At 43.6% G+C, this 17169-nt stretch overlaps 2 protein-coding genes across 5 annotated transcripts in view; both read right to left on the bottom strand.

Moving 5' to 3' along the window:
* Positions 1-676, bottom strand: part of LOC148126563 (uncharacterized) — a 28940-nt gene extending 28264 nt beyond the window's left edge. The window contains exon 1 of the mRNA XM_087928245.1: positions 474-676. The gene's annotated coding sequence lies outside the window, so the exon portion shown is untranslated. The remainder of the gene's footprint in view (positions 1-473) is intronic.
* A 2124-nt stretch (positions 677-2800) lies between these two features.
* LOC113453661 (uncharacterized) overlaps positions 2801-17169 on the bottom strand; it is a 35708-nt gene continuing 21339 nt past the window's right edge. The window contains exons 1-4 of one of the 4 annotated variants that reach the window (XM_087928095.1): positions 16855-16967; positions 11637-14834; positions 7312-7316; positions 3237-6224 (exon numbers count right to left, since the gene is read on the bottom strand). In XM_087928095.1, the coding sequence (XP_087784221.1) occupies positions 4410-6224; positions 7312-7316; positions 11637-13437 (3621 nt within the window). In that variant the 5' untranslated portion in view covers positions 13438-14834; positions 16855-16967 and the 3' untranslated portion in view covers positions 3237-4409. Of the gene's footprint in view, positions 6522-7311; positions 7317-8109; positions 8496-11636; positions 14835-16854; positions 16968-17169 lie in introns of those variants that run through there. The other 3 variants (XM_087928092.1, XM_087928093.1, XM_087928094.1) reach the window with 3 other exon arrangements.

Genomic DNA, 17169 nt, shown 5'->3' with positions numbered 1-17169 from the left:
TGTTGAGGACTACCTATTTTTAGTAGATTCCATATATAAAACCAAACAACTCAAAGAGGACGAACTTTGTTTTTCACATGGCTGCATATCTGGAAGAACTGGGGAAAGATTATCCAGCTGCAGAGAGAATTACAAACACACACACACCTACAAATGTATACATGTCAAAAATCCACGTTTTCAGCCCGAAAAATGTCCCAAAAGGGTTACAGTCAATTTAAGAGATGTGGGCGCTTTAACTGATGAAATGATGCCAAAGCCTCTGCAAAAGGCAATTTCGCGTGGTTGCGACTCGCACCTTCCAGCCTGGATCCCCCACTGACTTTGCCGACGAGAAACTAGCCGGGAGGGTCACAAATGGGGACCACGAGGGTGGGATGTTGCGACCCCCGTAGACGCGCATTGGCTGGCAGCGTCCGAACCAAACGGCCCAACTTGCTCCCGGCCTCTCCTCCCACCTGCCCTCAACTCACCTGACAGCCGATGCTTTGATCCTTGGAGGAGCACAAAAGACGCCCTGCAAGACGCCTCTAGAGGAAGGTCCTCTCTAGGCTTCTCTTCTTCCGCCGTCCTTTCTAGCAATAGAGCCCTCGGTGGTTTTAACTCCTTTAAGATCAACCACAGATGCCGCTCCTGTATGGACGGCTTTGTAGGCGCAGAAGTTGCCCGTCTGACCGCCACCTCGCGACAGGAGGCGGTAAAACAGGCTGGTGCCGCCTCTGCCTAAAGCGTTGGCAAGATGTTGTCACCGATTAGATGCTATCAAGTTTTTTAGACTCCTAGCAACCACCAGCCTATCTTTGCAACTGAAGCTTGTGAAGATTAGCTGCATGCTGAGCCCTAAATGTTGATGAAGTTCTTACAGAATTACACAGCAAGAATAAAAAGGGACCGTCTCTCCAAGCAGGATCATTCCAGACAAATGGCTGTCCAATCTCCTCTTAAAAGCCTCCACTGATGCACCTCGCACCAATTATTTGTTCTTACTGACAATTTCTTCTTAATTCTAGATTGGATCTTTGTTCGATCAGTCTCCCTTTGTTACTTTTTCTCCTACTTTTGACATTTTGGGGGAATAGATCGACCCTCTTCTCTGTGTCAACACCTCAGATATTGAAAGACTGCTATCATGTCATCCTTTGAATTGGACATACCCAGTTCCTGCCCGCGTTCATTGGATGTTTTAGCCTCCGATCCCCATTATCCTTTTTGCTCTGTTCTGCATACTTTTCCCAGTGTTTCAAAATCTTTTTTATATCATGGTGGCCAAAACAGGATGCAATATTCCGAGTGTGGTCCTACTAGGGTTGTATAAAGCGATACCAATACTTCACGTGACCTTGATTCTCCCTCTGTGTTTGCATTGTTTTGGCTCTTTTAGCAGATGCCACACACTGCTGGCTCATATTTAAGTGAACAGAATCCACAAGGATTCCAAGATCTCTCCTGCAGTTACTGCTATTTTGCTATTGTACACCTGTGCAGTTGGTAGACAGAGAACTGGGACAAGACCAAGCCTGTGACTTGCAAATAGTCCTCATCTTATGACCAGCAATTTAGAAACAATTCCAAAAATAATTTAGGACCCAGATTTGAACTTCTGAGGGGTGGGGGTGGGGGCCCAAGCCAGGGTCACATGACATTTTGGGAGCTTGGCAACCAGCCTGGAAGTTATGTCCTTTTGTGTTCACTTAACACCTGCCATGTTTGTTTTACAATTGTTGCTTGCACTTGACAACTGCCACAAAATAGTTGTAGAATTGGGTACATTGTGTGGTGTCCCATTAATGACCATTATGACTTACGACTGTAATTCCAGGCACTTAAAAGTTCATTTTGTGACAGTTCAAAGTTATAACTACATTGAAAAAATTGACTTGTGACCATTTTTCACACTTACAACCTTGCTAGCATCCCTATCAACACTGATCAAAATCCAGATACTTGGCAACTGACGGTTGGAGGGTTTTTTTTTCGCTTGCCCCACCCAGAAATACTGTTTTTTACAATATTATTTTGACAAAGGGAAATAATTCCAGCGTAGGATGCCTTCAATTGATCAGCAGAAAAGAAAACCGGTCTCCTAAAGCTTGAAATCAACAGGGATCCATCCACATCAAAATCCTGAAGCATGCCTGGGAATCAGATCCTCTACCCACCTTCGGTCTGTGAGCATAATTCAGAACAACATGCAACATTTTTTCATATTACAGGTAATCCTCCACTTATGACCATAATTGAGCCCATAATTTTGGTTGTAAGTCATCATGGTTGTAAAGCAAGTTCTCATATGTCCAGACCCGATTTTATGAGTTTTGTGGCAGTCCGTAAGTAAACCTTGCGGTTGTTAAACAAACCCATTGTTTGCTATGGGGCACTTGCCAGAAGTAAACATCAGTTACCAGGAAAAATGTCATAAATTGGGGTCACAATGATAAGGTGCTGTTAATGGCTATAAATGTGAGCCAGTTGTTGAACACCCAAAATCCTGTCATGTCATCATGATGGGGATGATGGAACTTTGAATTCACGTCTCAAGTGGCTTTTGGAGGGTCCGTTGTAACGTCAAATAGTCAAAAGCACCCAGCTGTATGTTAATTTAATATGACGGCTCTTTTATGTTAAAGGAATTCATCTCTGGGTTTTTCGAAACATTTTTGTCTACTCGCTGTCTCCATCCATGGGGACCTCAACTATAGGTACGGTAGATTACAGATTACAGGTAGCTTAACAACTCTAGTGAGTTAGAAACCACCATATGTATGGGGATCTCGCCACCGAGCAAGAGTTGAGACAAAGGTTTTACATCACCTTTTTATTATTAAATGTATCTATTAATAAACTTATTCACTACTCATCACTTTGAGGCAGTTATAAGTATCTTGCCTTGCCATAATATTCACAGCAACACGGACAATACCGCTTTCTCCTTGTAAAAAGTTATTGACAGTCCTTACACCATGCATTTTTACAAATGAAACATTTTCCACTGTACATTCCTTTTCTCATATTGCCACCACCAAGGGGGATGCCACAAATATGCCGGCATCTTAGTGTTGCTATCATCAAGAGCACATAGAAGTTGCTAATCCATCTAGAGACCCTGTGATCAAAACCTTTTGTCCTCAACTCAATATTGAGGTTGTCCCCATCAGGTTGATCTGCAAGGTAGAACAGCTTTTACATGTGAAATTTTATATTGCTTTTTTACCTAGGACTTGGGCACCTGTTGTAGATCTCCCATCGTTTTCAATGAACCGACATTTTCTTAATGTGGTCTGAAGTGTTAAGGCACAAAAAAAGCGTTTTCTCCCTCACTATCCTGCATGACATTATCCCAGAAGCAGCCACCATTTTGGCCCTGAAGTTGGTGTGGCAAAATGGCAGGTACTTCCACAGGTCAACTCCATGGCCCAGGGATGAATCACAGGTACATTAAAAATAACAGCTGCTTCCGGGACATTGTCATGCGGGAGAGTGCGGTACGTGTCCCGGCCTCCTTCCCCAACATGAGGTTCAGAGATCTTGAAAAGATACGGAGGAGGAGAGGGTGCGAGGCCTGGTGGAGTCAGGGGTAAGGACTGCAGGGACCCAGTGAGAGAGGAAGAAATCCTGTGGGGATGCTGTGGCAGAGGGAGAGGCCTGGTGAGTCCTATTTGGGAAAGCCTGGGGGACACTGAAGAACAGGCTTAAGGGGACTCTGTCAGGGAGGGATCCAAGGGTTGGGGTAGAGGAGGCCTTTGGAAGGCAAGCGAGACCCTGCACCCTGCCTCCAAGAGTCTTCCCCAAACCTGCGGTAGCCAGTGTTCCGCTTTATAACTCGCATTCATTTAACTACATCAATAACAGCAGGGTGTAGGGTTAATTAAAGCAAAGCAGGATCTCAACCATAACTGGCCCCATTACAATTGTATCCCGAGAACTACTTATATGTTGGCTAGGGAATTCTGGGGCTCAATATCCAGAGGACACCAAGGTAGAAGGCTGAAATGTGGAAATATCATAATCCATGTACAAAAAACACCACCCAAAAGCCTCTTTGCAGTAATTTCACAAGTTCTGCAAAAAGAAATGTCCAGAAACATCTGCTGATAACCAAAAAGTTAGCTTTTAACGGCCTACCATTTTCCATCTTTTTCTCTGTCCACCAACTCTTGAGATGTGTTGACTAAAAAGAATCAGGGCAGAATTCTGTACATTCATTTCCCAAATAAGAGATCAGAAATAAAATTCAAGCCTTCTCTAAACTCATCAACTTTTGCCTCATGTGCATTAGCTTGTATGCAATAAGAGGTGATTTGCTTCTGAAAGACTATAGACTGGACCTTTCTGTATTTGTGCCCTTGTGTATAAAGTACATGGCTGATGTTAGGTCAAATATGGAAATCATTCCCACAATCTGGATACTTTTATGATTTCTCTCCTGTATGTGTCCTCTGGTGTTTCATAAGCCCGGAAGCATAACTGAAAGTTTTCCCACACTCTGGACATTCATACGGTTTCTCTCCTGTGTGAGTCCTCTGGTGTATCACCAGGTAGGAATATTGACTGAAACACTTCCCACATTCTAGACACTTGTATGGTTTCTCCCCTGTGTGTGTCCTCTGGTGGTTCACCAGGGTAGAACGATAACCAAAACTTTCCCCACACTCTGGACATTCATACGGTTTCTCTCCTGTGTGTGTCCTCTGGTGTATCACCAGGTGTGAATTCTGACTGAAACTTTTCCCACATTCAGGACATTCAAAGGGTTTCTCACCTGTGTGAGACCTCTGGTGTATCACCAGGTGGGAATTTTGACTGAAACATTTCCCACAGCCAGGACATTCAAAAGGTTTCTCTCCGGTGTGAGTCCTGTGGTGTATTACTAGCCTGCAATTAAGACTGAAACGTTTCCCACAATCAGGACATTCAAAGGGTTTCTCTCCAGTGTGAGTCCTCTGGTGTATCTCAAGATTAGAATGGTAACTGAAACTTTTCCCACAATCAGGACATTCATATGGTTTCCCTCCTGTGTGAGTCCTCTGGTGTATCACCAAGTGTGAATTCCGACTGAAACGTTTCCCACATTCAGGACATTCAAAGGGCTTGTCTCCTGTGTGAATCCTCTGGTGGTTCAGTAGACTGGAATTGTGACTGAAACTTTTTCCACAAATAGCACATTCAAAGGGTTTCTCTCCTGTGTGAATCCTCTGGTGGTTCACTAGACTGGAATCGTGACTGAAACATTTCCCACACTCTAGACACTTGTACGGTTTCTCCCCTGTGTGAATCCTCTGGTGGTTCACCAGGTTAATATGGGAACGGAAACTTTTCCCACAATCAGGACATTCAAAGGGTTTCTCTCCGGTGTGAGTCCTATGGTGTTTCACCAGGTAGGAATATTGACCGAAACATTTCCCACACTCTAGACACTTGTACGGTTTCTCTCCTGTGTGTGTCCTCTGGTGGTTCACCAGGGTAGAACGATAACCAAAACTTTCCCCACAATCTGGACACTTGTATGGTTTCTCCCCTGTGTGTGTCCTCTGGTGTGTCACTAGGTGGGAATTGAGACTGAAGTTTTTCCCACAATCAGGACATTCAAAAGGTTTTTCTCCTGTGTGAGTTCTCTGGTGATACATCAAGGAGGATTTCTGACTGAAATTTTTCTCACAATCAGGACATTCAAAGGGTTTCTCTCCTGTATGAGTCCGCAGGTGATTCACAAGGTTGTAACTCTGACTGAAACATTTCTCACACTCTAGACACTTGTACGGTTTCTCCCCAGTGTGAATCCTCTGGTGGTTCACCAGGTTAAAATTATAACGGAAACTTTTCCCACAATCTGGACATTCAAAGGGTTTCTCTCCTGTGTGAATCCTCTTGTGTATCACTAGGTGGGAATTCTGATTGAAACGTTTCCCACAATCGGGACACTGAAAAGGTTTTTCTCCTGTGTGTGTCCTCTGGTGGTTCACTAGAGTAGAATTCTGATTGAAACGCTTCCCACAGTCAGAGCACTCAAAGCATTTCTCTCCCGTGTGAATCCTCTGGTGTAACACCAGGCTGGAATTGAGAGTGAAACTTTTCCCACAAATAGCACATTCAAAGGGTTTCTCTCCTGTGTGTGTTCTCTGGTGTATCACCAGGGAGGAATTTGCAGTGAAACTTTTCCCACACTCTGGACACTCATATGGTTTCAACCTGGTGTGAGTTCTCTGATGTATCACAAAGTTGCCATGCTTGATAAAGCATTTACCACATTGGGAGCAGTTGTAGGGCATCTTCCTATATGGATCCTTCTATGAATCACAAGGGAGCTATTCTGACCAAAGTGTTTGCCACATTCAGAGGATTTATATGGCTGTTCTCCAGTGTGGATGCTCTTGTGATTTCAACTCTGTGCTTTTCTCAGAATAGCCACACAAATTGTGTGGCTTTCTGAAGGAAATGGATAATATCTTTTATTGCTTCTTTAATTTGCTTTGCTTTTCAATGTTGCTTGTTGTCCAGTGTGCTGATATTGGGATCATCCTTGTCTATAAGATTAAAATTAAAGTGTAAGCTTAATGTTTATAAAATGGATTCAGAAGATGTGAAAAAAGTAGTACAGGTAATCCTTGAGGTACGACAGGCCAAAGTATGTTCAAAGTAACGAAATGCCTCCCCCCAATGCTAAATACAAATCTGTTTGAGAGTTGAAATTTTGCAGCCGCCCTCTCCCCTATCCTTCACCCTTGTGATCGACTGAAGACGTGCTGCAGCACAAATAAATTTCCCTCCCACCTTGCCTCGTCAATCCTCAGTCGACAGAGGCCCCTGCTTTGCCAATATACTGGGTTCTATGCATTCCTCCTCAGCCCCACTCTCACAGCACCATTCCCTTAATTTTAGACTAGCTCCTCAAGAAGTCAAATGGGTTACTTGGCAGAATTAGGAAGAAATATGATCTCTTTTGTTTCCATGGCAATCCTTTGCCCCTAGTAGTGATTTACCCTGGCTGGGGATGAGAGGATTGGCATGGCAACAAAAGAGATTGGATTTCTTCTCTGCTCTATCAGCGCTAGCTTTACGTTAGTCTTATCGTGGTAGAGCAAAGAATAAACCCCATCACTTTTGTTTCCATGCCAATCCTTTCCTCTCTAGCCTGGGTAAACCACTATACCTTTTTAGCGCCGCCAGCATAAAACTAGCACCAGCCGAGCTAAGAAGTAGCTCGTAGTAGTAGTTTTTGCTGACTGGGGCGAAGGGATTATCATGGAAACAAGAGATTGAATTTCTTCTTCTTGATTGCGCAACATGGTCCAACAAGGGAGCTGCCTCCTCTACTCTGACTTCCTGAGTTCATCAAAATGTAAGCAAGCGAAGGGTGATGGGTTGGAGTGTGAAGGAGGCCCATGGGGCTTTGGGGGAACCAAGGGGCAGGAGGCAGAGCATGGGATATCCTAGAGGGGAGGCCTTCTGGGAGTGCCTGTGTCCCCAATAGGCCCCTCTCGGTTCCTCCCATCCCTGAGTCACCCCGTGCTCTCATGACCCACACATTGGTTTAACAGATGCACTGGGAAAAGGAAGGAATAGGGAGGTTGTCAGTTAGGTGATTCATTTAATGTCGTCCTCAACTTCCAACAAGAATTGGCAGGCTCCATTAATGTCATCTGTTGAGAACTACCTATTTTTAGTAGATTCCATATATAAAACCAAACAACTCAAAGAGGGCGAACTTTGTTTTTCACATGGCTGCATATCTGGAAGAACTGGGGAAAGATTATCCAGCTGCAGAGAGAATTACAAACACACACACCTACAAATGTATACATGTCAAAAATCCACGTTTTCAGCCCGAAAAATGTCCCAAAAGGGTTACAGTCAATTTAAGAGATGTGGGCGCTTTAACTGATGAAATGATGCCAAAGCCTCTGCAAAAGGCAATTTCGCGTGGTTGCGACTCGCACCTTCCAGCCTGGATCCCCCACTGACTTTGCCGACGAGAAACTAGCCGGGAGGGTCACAAATGGGGACCACGAGGGTGGGATGTTGCGACCCCCGTAGACGCGCATTGGCTGGCAGCGTCCGAACCAAACGGCCCAACTTGCTCCCGGCCTCTCCTCCCACCTGCCCTCAACTCACCTGACAGCCGATGCTTTGATCCTTGGAGGAGCACAAAAGACGCCCTGCAAGACGCCTCTAGAGGAAGGTCCTCTCTAGGCTTCTCTTCTTCCGCCGTCCTTTCTAGCAATAGAGCCCTCGGTGGTTTTAACTCCTTTAAGATCAACCACAGATGCCGCTCCTGTATGGACGGCTTTGTAGGCGCAGAAGTTGCCCGTCTGACCGCCACCTCGCGACAGGAGGCGGTAAAACAGGCTGGTGCCGCCTCTGCCTAAAGCGTTGGCAAGATGTTGTCACCGATTAGATGCTATCAAGTTTTTTTAGACTCCTAGCAACCACCAGCCTATCTTTGCAACTGAAGCTTGTGAAGATTAGCTGCATGCTGAGCCCTAAATGTTGATGAAGTTCTTACAGAATTACACAGCAAGAATAAAAAGGGACCGTCTCTCCAAGCAGGATCATTCCAGACAAATGGCTGTCCAATCTCCTCTTAAAAGCCTCCACTGATGCACCTCGCACCAATTATTTGTTCTTACTGACAATTTCTTCTTAATTCTATCTAGATTGGATCTTTGTTCGATCAGTCTCCCTTTGTTACTTTTTCTCCTACTTTTGACATTTTGGGGGAATAGATCGACCCTCTTCTCTGTGTCAACACCTCAGATATTGAAAGACTGCTATCATGTCATCCTTTGAATTGGACATACCCAGTTCCTGCCCGCGTTCATTGGATGTTTTAGCCTCCGATCCCCATTATCCTTTTTGCTCTGTTCTGCATACTTTTCCCAGTGTTTCAAAATCTTTTTTATATCACGGTGGCCAAAACTGGATGCAATATTCCAAGTGTGGTCTAAACTAGGGTTGTATAAAGCGATACCAATACTTCACGTGACCTTGATTCTCCCTCTGTGTTTGCACTGTTTTGGCTCTTTTAGCAGATGCCACACACTGCTGGCTCATATTTAAGTGAACAGAATCCACAAGGATTCCAAGATCCCTCCTGCAGTTACTACTATTTAGAATATTGCTATTGGACACCTGTGGAGTTGGTAGACAGAGAACTGGGACAAGACCAAGCCTGTGACTTACAGATTGTCCCGGTTTTACACCCAGCCATTTAGCAACCATACAAAAAACAATTTATGAGCCAGATTTGAACTTGGGAGGGATGCGGGGAGCTCTACCTAGGGTCATATGACATTTTGGAAGCTTTTCCTGGCGGATTTTCCCTCAGCAAGATTCTCTTCTGACACACCTGACAAGGTTTGGGGATTGTGCATTTGCACATAAAGCAAGGATTGTTGTGCATCAGCCTTAAATGCAGCTAACAGGAAGATTTCACACTCCAGAAAGAAGAAATCTGAAGAAATAGAACGCTTTAGAGTTGGCATCTGTGGAATTTGGCAAAGTTTTCCTTATATTGGCCAAAGGGGGGAACAACCATAAAGATGGAGGGTTTTTTTTTCGCTTGCCCCACCCAGAAATACTGTTTTTTTACAATATTATTTTGACAAAGGGAAATAATTCCAGCGTAGGATACCTTCAATTGATCAGCAGAAAAGAAAACCGGTCTCCTAAAGCTTGAAATCAACAGGGATCCATCCACATCAAAATCCTGAAGCATGCCTGGGAATCAGATCCTCTACCCACCTTCGGTCTGTGAGCATAATTCAGAACAACATGCAACATTTTTTCACATTACAGGTAATCCTCCACTTATGACCACAATTGAGCCCATAATTTCGGTTGTAAGTCGTCATGGTTGTAAAGCAAGTTCTCATATGTCCAGACCCGATTTTATGAGTTTTGTGGCAGTCCCTAAGTAAACCTTGCGGTTGTTAAACAAACCCATTGTTTGCTATGGGGCACTTGCCAGAAGTAAATATCAGTTACCAGGAAAAATGTCATAAATTGGGGTCACAATAAGGTGCTGTTAATGGCTGTAAATGTGAGCTAGTTGTTGAACACCCAAAATCCAGTCATGTCATCATGATGGGATTGATGAAACTTTGAATTCGCATCTCAAGTGGCTTTTGGAGGGTCCGTTGTAACGTCAAATAGTCAAAGGCACCCAGTTGTATGTTAATTTAATATGACCGCTCTTTTATGTTAAAGGAATTCATCTCTGGGTTTTTCGAAACATTTTTGTCTACTCGCTGTCTCCATCCATGGGGACCTCAACTATAGGTACGGTAGATTACAGATTACAGGTAGCTTAACAACTCTAGTGAGTTAGAAACCACCATATGTATGGGGATCTCGCCACCGAGCAAGAGTTGAGACAAAGGTTTTACATCACCTTTTTATTATTAAATGTATCTATTAATAAACTTATTCGCTACTCATCATGAAGTTTGAGGCAGTTATAAGTATCTTGCCTTACCATAATATTCACAGCAACACGGACAATACCCCTTTCTCCTTGTAAAAAGCTACTGACAGTTCTTACACGATGCATTTTTAAAAATGAAACATTTTCCACTGTACATTCCTTTTTTCATATTGCCACCACCAAGGGGGATGCCAGAAATATGCCAGCATCTTAGTGTTGCTATAATCAAGAGCACATAGCAGTTGCTAATATATCTGGAGACCCTGTGATCAAAACCTTTTCTCCTCAACTCAATATTGAGGTTCTCTCCATCAAGGGAGAACCCCTTTTTATATGTGAAATTTTACATTGCTTTTTTACGTAAGCCTTGGGCCTACTACCCACACACGCTTCACCCATGACACCTGTTGTAGATCTCCCAGAAGCAGGCATCATTTTCAATGAACCCACAATTTCTTAATGTGGTCTGAAGTGTTAAGGCACAAAAAAGGGGTTTCTCCTGCACTGTCCTGCATGACAGTAACCCAGAAGCAGCCGCCATTTTGGCTCTGAAGTTGGTGTGGCAAATGACAGAAGCTTCCACAAGTCAACTCCATGGCCCAGGGATGAATCACAGATACACTACAAGTGACAGCTGCTTCCCACACAAAGTCATGAGGCCCAGAGGTATCTGTCTCGCCCTCCTTCCCCAACATGAGGTTCAGAGATCTTCAAAAGATATGGAGGAGGAGAGGGTGTGAGGCCTGGTGGACTCAAGGCTAAAGACTGCAGGGACCCAGTGAGAGAAGAAAAAATCCTGTGGGGATGCTGTGGCAGAGAGAGAGGCCTGGCGAGTCCCATTTGGGAAAGACTGAAGAACAGGCTTAAGGGGACTCTGTCAGGGAGGGATCCAAGGGTTGGGGTAGAGGAGGCCTTTGGAAGGCAAGCGAGACCCTGCACCCTGCCTCCAAGAGTCTTCCCCAAACCTGCGGTAGCCAGTGTTCCGCTTTATAACTCGCATTCATTTAACTACATCAATAACAGCAGGGTGTAGGGTTAATTAAAGCAAAGCAGGATCTCAACCATAACTGGACATTTGTGTATTTGTGCCCTTGTGTATAAAGTACATGGCTGATAATGTTAGGTCAAATATGGAAATCATTCCCACAATCTGGATACTTTTATGGTTTCCCTCCTGTATGTGTCCTCTGGTGTTTCACAAGCACAGAAGCATAACTGAAAGTTTTCCCACATTCCGGACATTCATATGGTTTCTCTCCTGTGTGAGTCCTCTGGTGCATCACCAGGTGTGAATTCTGACTGAAACTTTTCCCACATTCTGGACATTCAAAGGGTTTCTCTCCTGTGTGAGACCTCTGATGTATCACGAGGTGGGAATTCTGACTGAAACATTTCCCACATTCAGAACATTCAAAAGGTTTCTCTCCTGTGTGAGTTCTCTGGTGTATTACTAGACTGGAATTGAGACTGAAACATTTCCCACAATCATGACATTCAAAGGGTTTCTCTCCAGTGTGAGTCCTCTGGTGTATCACAAGATTAGAACGGTAACTGAAACTTTTCCCACAATCGGGACATTCAAAGGGTTTCTCTCCTGTGTGAGTCCTCTGGTGGTTCACCAGGTTGGAATTCTGACTGAAGCCTTTTCCACACTGTGGACACTCATATGGTTTCTCTCCTGTGTGAGTCCTCTGGTGTTTCACCAAGTGGGAATTCGCAATGAAACTTTTTCCACACTGTGGACACTCATACGGTTTCTCTCCTGTGTGAGTCCTCTGGTGGTTCACCAGGTCAGAATTCTTCCTGAAACTTTTCCCACAATCAGGACATTCAAATGGTTTCTCTCCTGTGTGAGTCCTCTGGTGTATCAGTAGTTGGGAATTCTGACTGAAATGCTTCCCACAATTAGAACATTCAAAGGGTTTCTCTCCTGTGTGAATTCTCTGATGTATCACAAGGTTAGAATTCTGACTGAAACTTTTCCCACACTCTGGACACTCATATGGTTTCTCTCCTGTGTGAGTCCTCTGGTGTATCACAAGGTTACAATGGTAACTGAAACTTTTCTCACAATGTGGACACTCATACGGTTTCTCTCCTGTGTGAGTCCTCTGATGGTTCACCAGGTTAAAATGGTAACCAAATTGTTTACCACAATCAGGGCACTCATACAATTTCTCTCCTGTGTGAGTCCTCTGATGGTTCACCAAGTGATAATTCTGACTGAAATGTTTTCCACAATCAGGACATTCAAAGGGTTTCTCTTCTGTGTGAGTCCTCTGGTGTATTACCAAATGGGAATTATGAACAAAGCTTTCCCCACAATCGGGACATTCAAAGGGTTTCTCTCCTGTATGAGTTCTCTGGTGTATCACCAGGTTGGAATTCTGACTAAAACTTTTCCCACAATCAGGACATTCAAAGGGTTTCTCTCCTGTGTGAGTTCTCTGGTGTGTCACCAGGTTGGAATTCTGACTAAAACTTTTCCCACAATCAGGACATTCAAAGGGTTTCTCTCCTGTGTGAGTCCTCTGGTGTTTCACCAGGTCAGAACTGTAACTGAAACATTTACCACACTCTAGACACTCATATGGTTTTTCTCCTGTGTGAGTCCTCTGGTGTTTCATCAGATCAGAACGATAACTGAAAGTTTTCCCACACTCTAGACACTCATAGGGTTTTTCTCCTCTGTGAGTCCTCTGGTGTATCACCAGATCAGAATTCAGACTGAAACTTTTTCCACAATCTGAACATTCAAAAGGTTTCTCTCCTGTGTGAATCCTCTGGTGTGTCACCAAGCTGGAATTGCTACCAAAATGTTTTCCACAATCAGGACATTCAAAAGGTTTCTCTCCTGTGTGAATCCTCTGGTGTATCACCAGATGGGAATTTGCAATGAAACTTTTCCCACAAATAGGACACTCACACGGTTTCTCCCTGGTATGAGTCCTCTTATGTATCACTAAATTGCTATGCTTGCGAAAGCCTTTACCACATTGGGAGCAGTTATAGGACATCTGTCCTCTGTGGATCTGTCTATGAACCACAAGGGAACTATTCTGACAAAAGCTTTTGTCACATTCGTAGCATTAGTATGGCTTTTTTCCAGGGTGAATCCTCTTATGCATAATCAGTTGTGATTTGCAATCTGTGCTTTCCCCACAATAGGCACATCTATGTAGCTTTTCCACCACTGATATTATTGAGGAGATCAAAAATATGTGTGATCCCTTGTTTAGTTTTGCTTTGTTTGCAGCTACTATTTTCTTCCTCCCAGTTCAAGCCTGTATTACTGTCTGCCTGTGATAATTCCTCGAGATGCTTCCCCAGATCACTCTTCAGATGTCAGTTCGGTAGAAGATGAACCAGTTTTGCCCATTTCTGGAGGGGAGTTGGTCAATGGCTCCAATCCGTCCTCTGATAAGGATTTGGTTGAAGCACCGCTGCAGCAGGAGTCCTGAGGTTTTGCGTCGGGAAAGCATACAGCTACAGCCAGCCAGTTAGGAGGAAGATGATCCAAGACAGAGAAAAAGCAGGAGCAGAGAAGGTCAACCAGATTACTCATGAGGAGAAAGCCTCACTCTTTTTTAAGGGCTGCAATGGAAGCTGGCTATTTAGCACGGTAGCAAGATGGAAGTGATGCTGGGAATATGTTCATTTCCTAGCTGTGTGTTTTCTGGTTGTTGTGACTTACCTAAATTTACACTGACACCGTGCCTTGTGAACTCTGGACTTTTCTTGCCTTATGAACCCTCTTGTCTTGTGGATGTAATTTTGCCTGGTAGGTTTATTTTGATGGGGAAACTTTCAGGTGCCTGGTGGACTCATTGGCCATTGCACTATAGCATTGGTCTGCTTGTCGCTGGATTCAATTTGGACAGTTCTGGGTTTTGGGTGAAGGGAGTTGCAGAGGAATATTAAGAAACCCACTAAACCACAGTTATGTGTCTATATGTGAGCGGCACAGCATACTATGTGACTGTTCAATTCCCAGAAATTAGTATTCCTGAGGAAGTCGAAAATATGGATGATTCATTGTTTAGTGGTACTTTGATTTAGTGGTGATTTTCTTCCTCCCAGAGCATGGCCTGCATTACTGTCTGCTGTACATGGCTATCCAATTGATCTTTTCCTCCCTGGTAACTTCCAGATATTTCCCTCTTTTCTGAACAGAAAAATAATCTCCCTTGACCTTTCATGTAATGTATCCTTGAGTTCCGCACACTCTACTTTTTCCAGCTCGAAATCACTTCTTTTCTCTTTTTTGTCTATCACCTGTTGGAGACAGAGAAGAATTGCGTGGTTTTCTGAAAGAAATGGAAAATACTTTGATTTCTGGCTTCATTTCCTTTCCTTTCCAATGTTGCTTGTTATTCTCAGTCATCCAGAGTGCTCTTATTGTCATCCTCTTTGTCTAAAAGATTCAAAGGAAAGTGTAATTTTATAAAAAGGTTGCAAAATGTGTGAAAAAAGAAAAAGTATCCATTACAAGTAAAAAGCAAAGATGCCACAATGCTAGAATAACCTCTTACATCAGTTATGATTCATTTGACTACCAAGATCCAAGTTCAAATATTCATTCAATCATTTAATTCATTTGTTGACTTGGGTCAGCCACAAATTCTGAGCCCTGCAAAGGGTTATCATCAAATACAATCATGCGAAAAAGAAGGAACATTCTCTTTGAGTTCTATAATTTTTATGTGTCTGGACATAGTAAAAATCATCTGGCATCTTAGCAGTTCTTAAAAATGGGTAAATATAACCTCAGATGAACAACAACACATGACATATTATACTCATGTCATTTTTTTCTTTACAAAAGAAACCCAAAATGGAGAAGCAAAAAACTATGAAAAGCTCAGGACACCCTTACTGCTTCCCTAGGTATGAAGAGGCGAAGTAGCAGCCAAGTGCTGCTAATCAAGTGCTCTTGATCGATTGTCATCAGAAAGTGTGAGTACATCTATAAAAGCCAAAGTTGTAGGAGTTTTCTGGTTGACTATGAACTCTTTTCTATACTAAAGTATTCTAGAGGCAAATGTGAAGCCATCTGTCCAACGGCTAAAGCTTGGCCAGCATCAGATTATGCAACAGGACAATGATCCCAAAACATACCAGTAAATCTACAACAGAATTGCTAAAAAAGAAAAGAATCAAGGTGTTGCAATGGCAGTCAAAGTCCAGATCTCGATTGAGTGGACGGACCTCAAGTGATCTCGGCATAAACAAATGTCCACAAACCTCAATGAACTGAAGCCATGTTGTAGAGTGGGCCAAAATCCCTCCACAACAATGCAAGAAACTGATAAAGCCATACAGGAAACAATAACTTGAAGTTACTGCTGCTAAAGGTGGCTCTACAAGATAATACAATAGAATAAGAATAAAATAGAATAGAAAAGAAGAGAGTGGAATATAAAAGAATTGAGAATAGAATAGAAAAGAATAAATAATAGAATAGGAAAAAAAGGGAAAACAGAAGAGAATAGAGAATAGAATAGAATAACAGTTGGAAGGGACCTTGGAGGTCTTTAAATCCAATCCCCTGCTTAGGCAGGAAACCCTGTAACACATCATAAAGTATTAGGTTTCACACATGGCTTCTCTTTTTTGGCTTTCTTTTTGTAGAATAAATAGTGACATGATGTAATATGTCATGTCATTGTTCATTTGAGGTTGTTCTTACCTACTTTTAAGAATGGCTAAGGACTGAATAATTGTTATTGTATCCGGATATGTAAACCCATACAACTCAAAGAGGGTGCACTTTTGTTTTTCACATGACTGCATAGCTGGAAGTGCTGGGGATAGATTATACAATTATATAGGCAAACAGAAGATAAATAGAAGTACACAGATCTACAAATGTATATATTGTGGAAAATCCATGTGTTTTCAACCTAAAATAATGTCCCCAACAGGCAAGCCTTCTGAGCTAACTTTAAGAGATGTGGGGCTTTAACTGATGAAATGATGCCAAAAGCCTCTGCAAAATTTGAAGCACCAGTGATACCCATGGAAGGACTCAGCTCCCAATAAGGGCAGAAAACACTGTCCAGAACTCCTCGGGTGACTTCTCCATGCGAGTAGTCCTCACTTACTGACTGCATTTGGGACCGGTGTCTGTGTCACTAAGCAGCCCGAACATGAAGCATGTTTGTCATATGAACGTGCCAACTAACATCTGCTCTTCTGCGGGTGTTAAACCAACCACTGCGGGTTGTTAAAGGCAATTTCGCGTGGCTGTGACTCGCACCTTCCAGCCAGGATCCCCCACTGACTTTGCCTACGAGAAACTAGCCGGGAAGGTCACAAATGGGGACCACGAGGGTGGGATGTTGCGACCCTCGTAGACGCGCATTGGCTGGCAGCGTCCGAACCAAACAGGCCAACTTGGTCCCGGCCTCTCCTCCCACCTGCCCTCAACTCACCTGACAGCCGATGCTTTGATCCTTGGAAGAGCGGAAACAACACACCACCTTCCTCCCATGAATGATCCGGAAGAGGAAGTACATCTGCGCTTCTCCTCTCCTCCCATCCTGTCTAGCAAATCGGTACTCAATGGTTTCTGTTCCTTTTCGCTCCAATAGGTGCCGCTCTGGCAGTGTTGGCTTTCTAATCTCAGATGCGGCCTATCTGACCGCCATCTCGCCATTGGAGGTCGAAAAACTGGCTTGTCCTGTCTCTGCCTAAGGCGTCTGCAAGATGTTTTCCCTGATTACATGCTGTCGTTTTCGACTCCCAGC

This window comes from Pseudonaja textilis, chromosome 2 (assembly GCF_049901715.1).
Source record: "Pseudonaja textilis isolate UNSWEBS1 chromosome 2, rPseTex1.2, whole genome shotgun sequence".
NCBI lineage: Eukaryota > Metazoa > Chordata > Lepidosauria > Squamata > Elapidae > Pseudonaja > Pseudonaja textilis.
The sequence above is the reverse complement of the archived record's forward strand: the minus strand, read 5'-3'. Positions and strand labels throughout refer to the sequence as shown.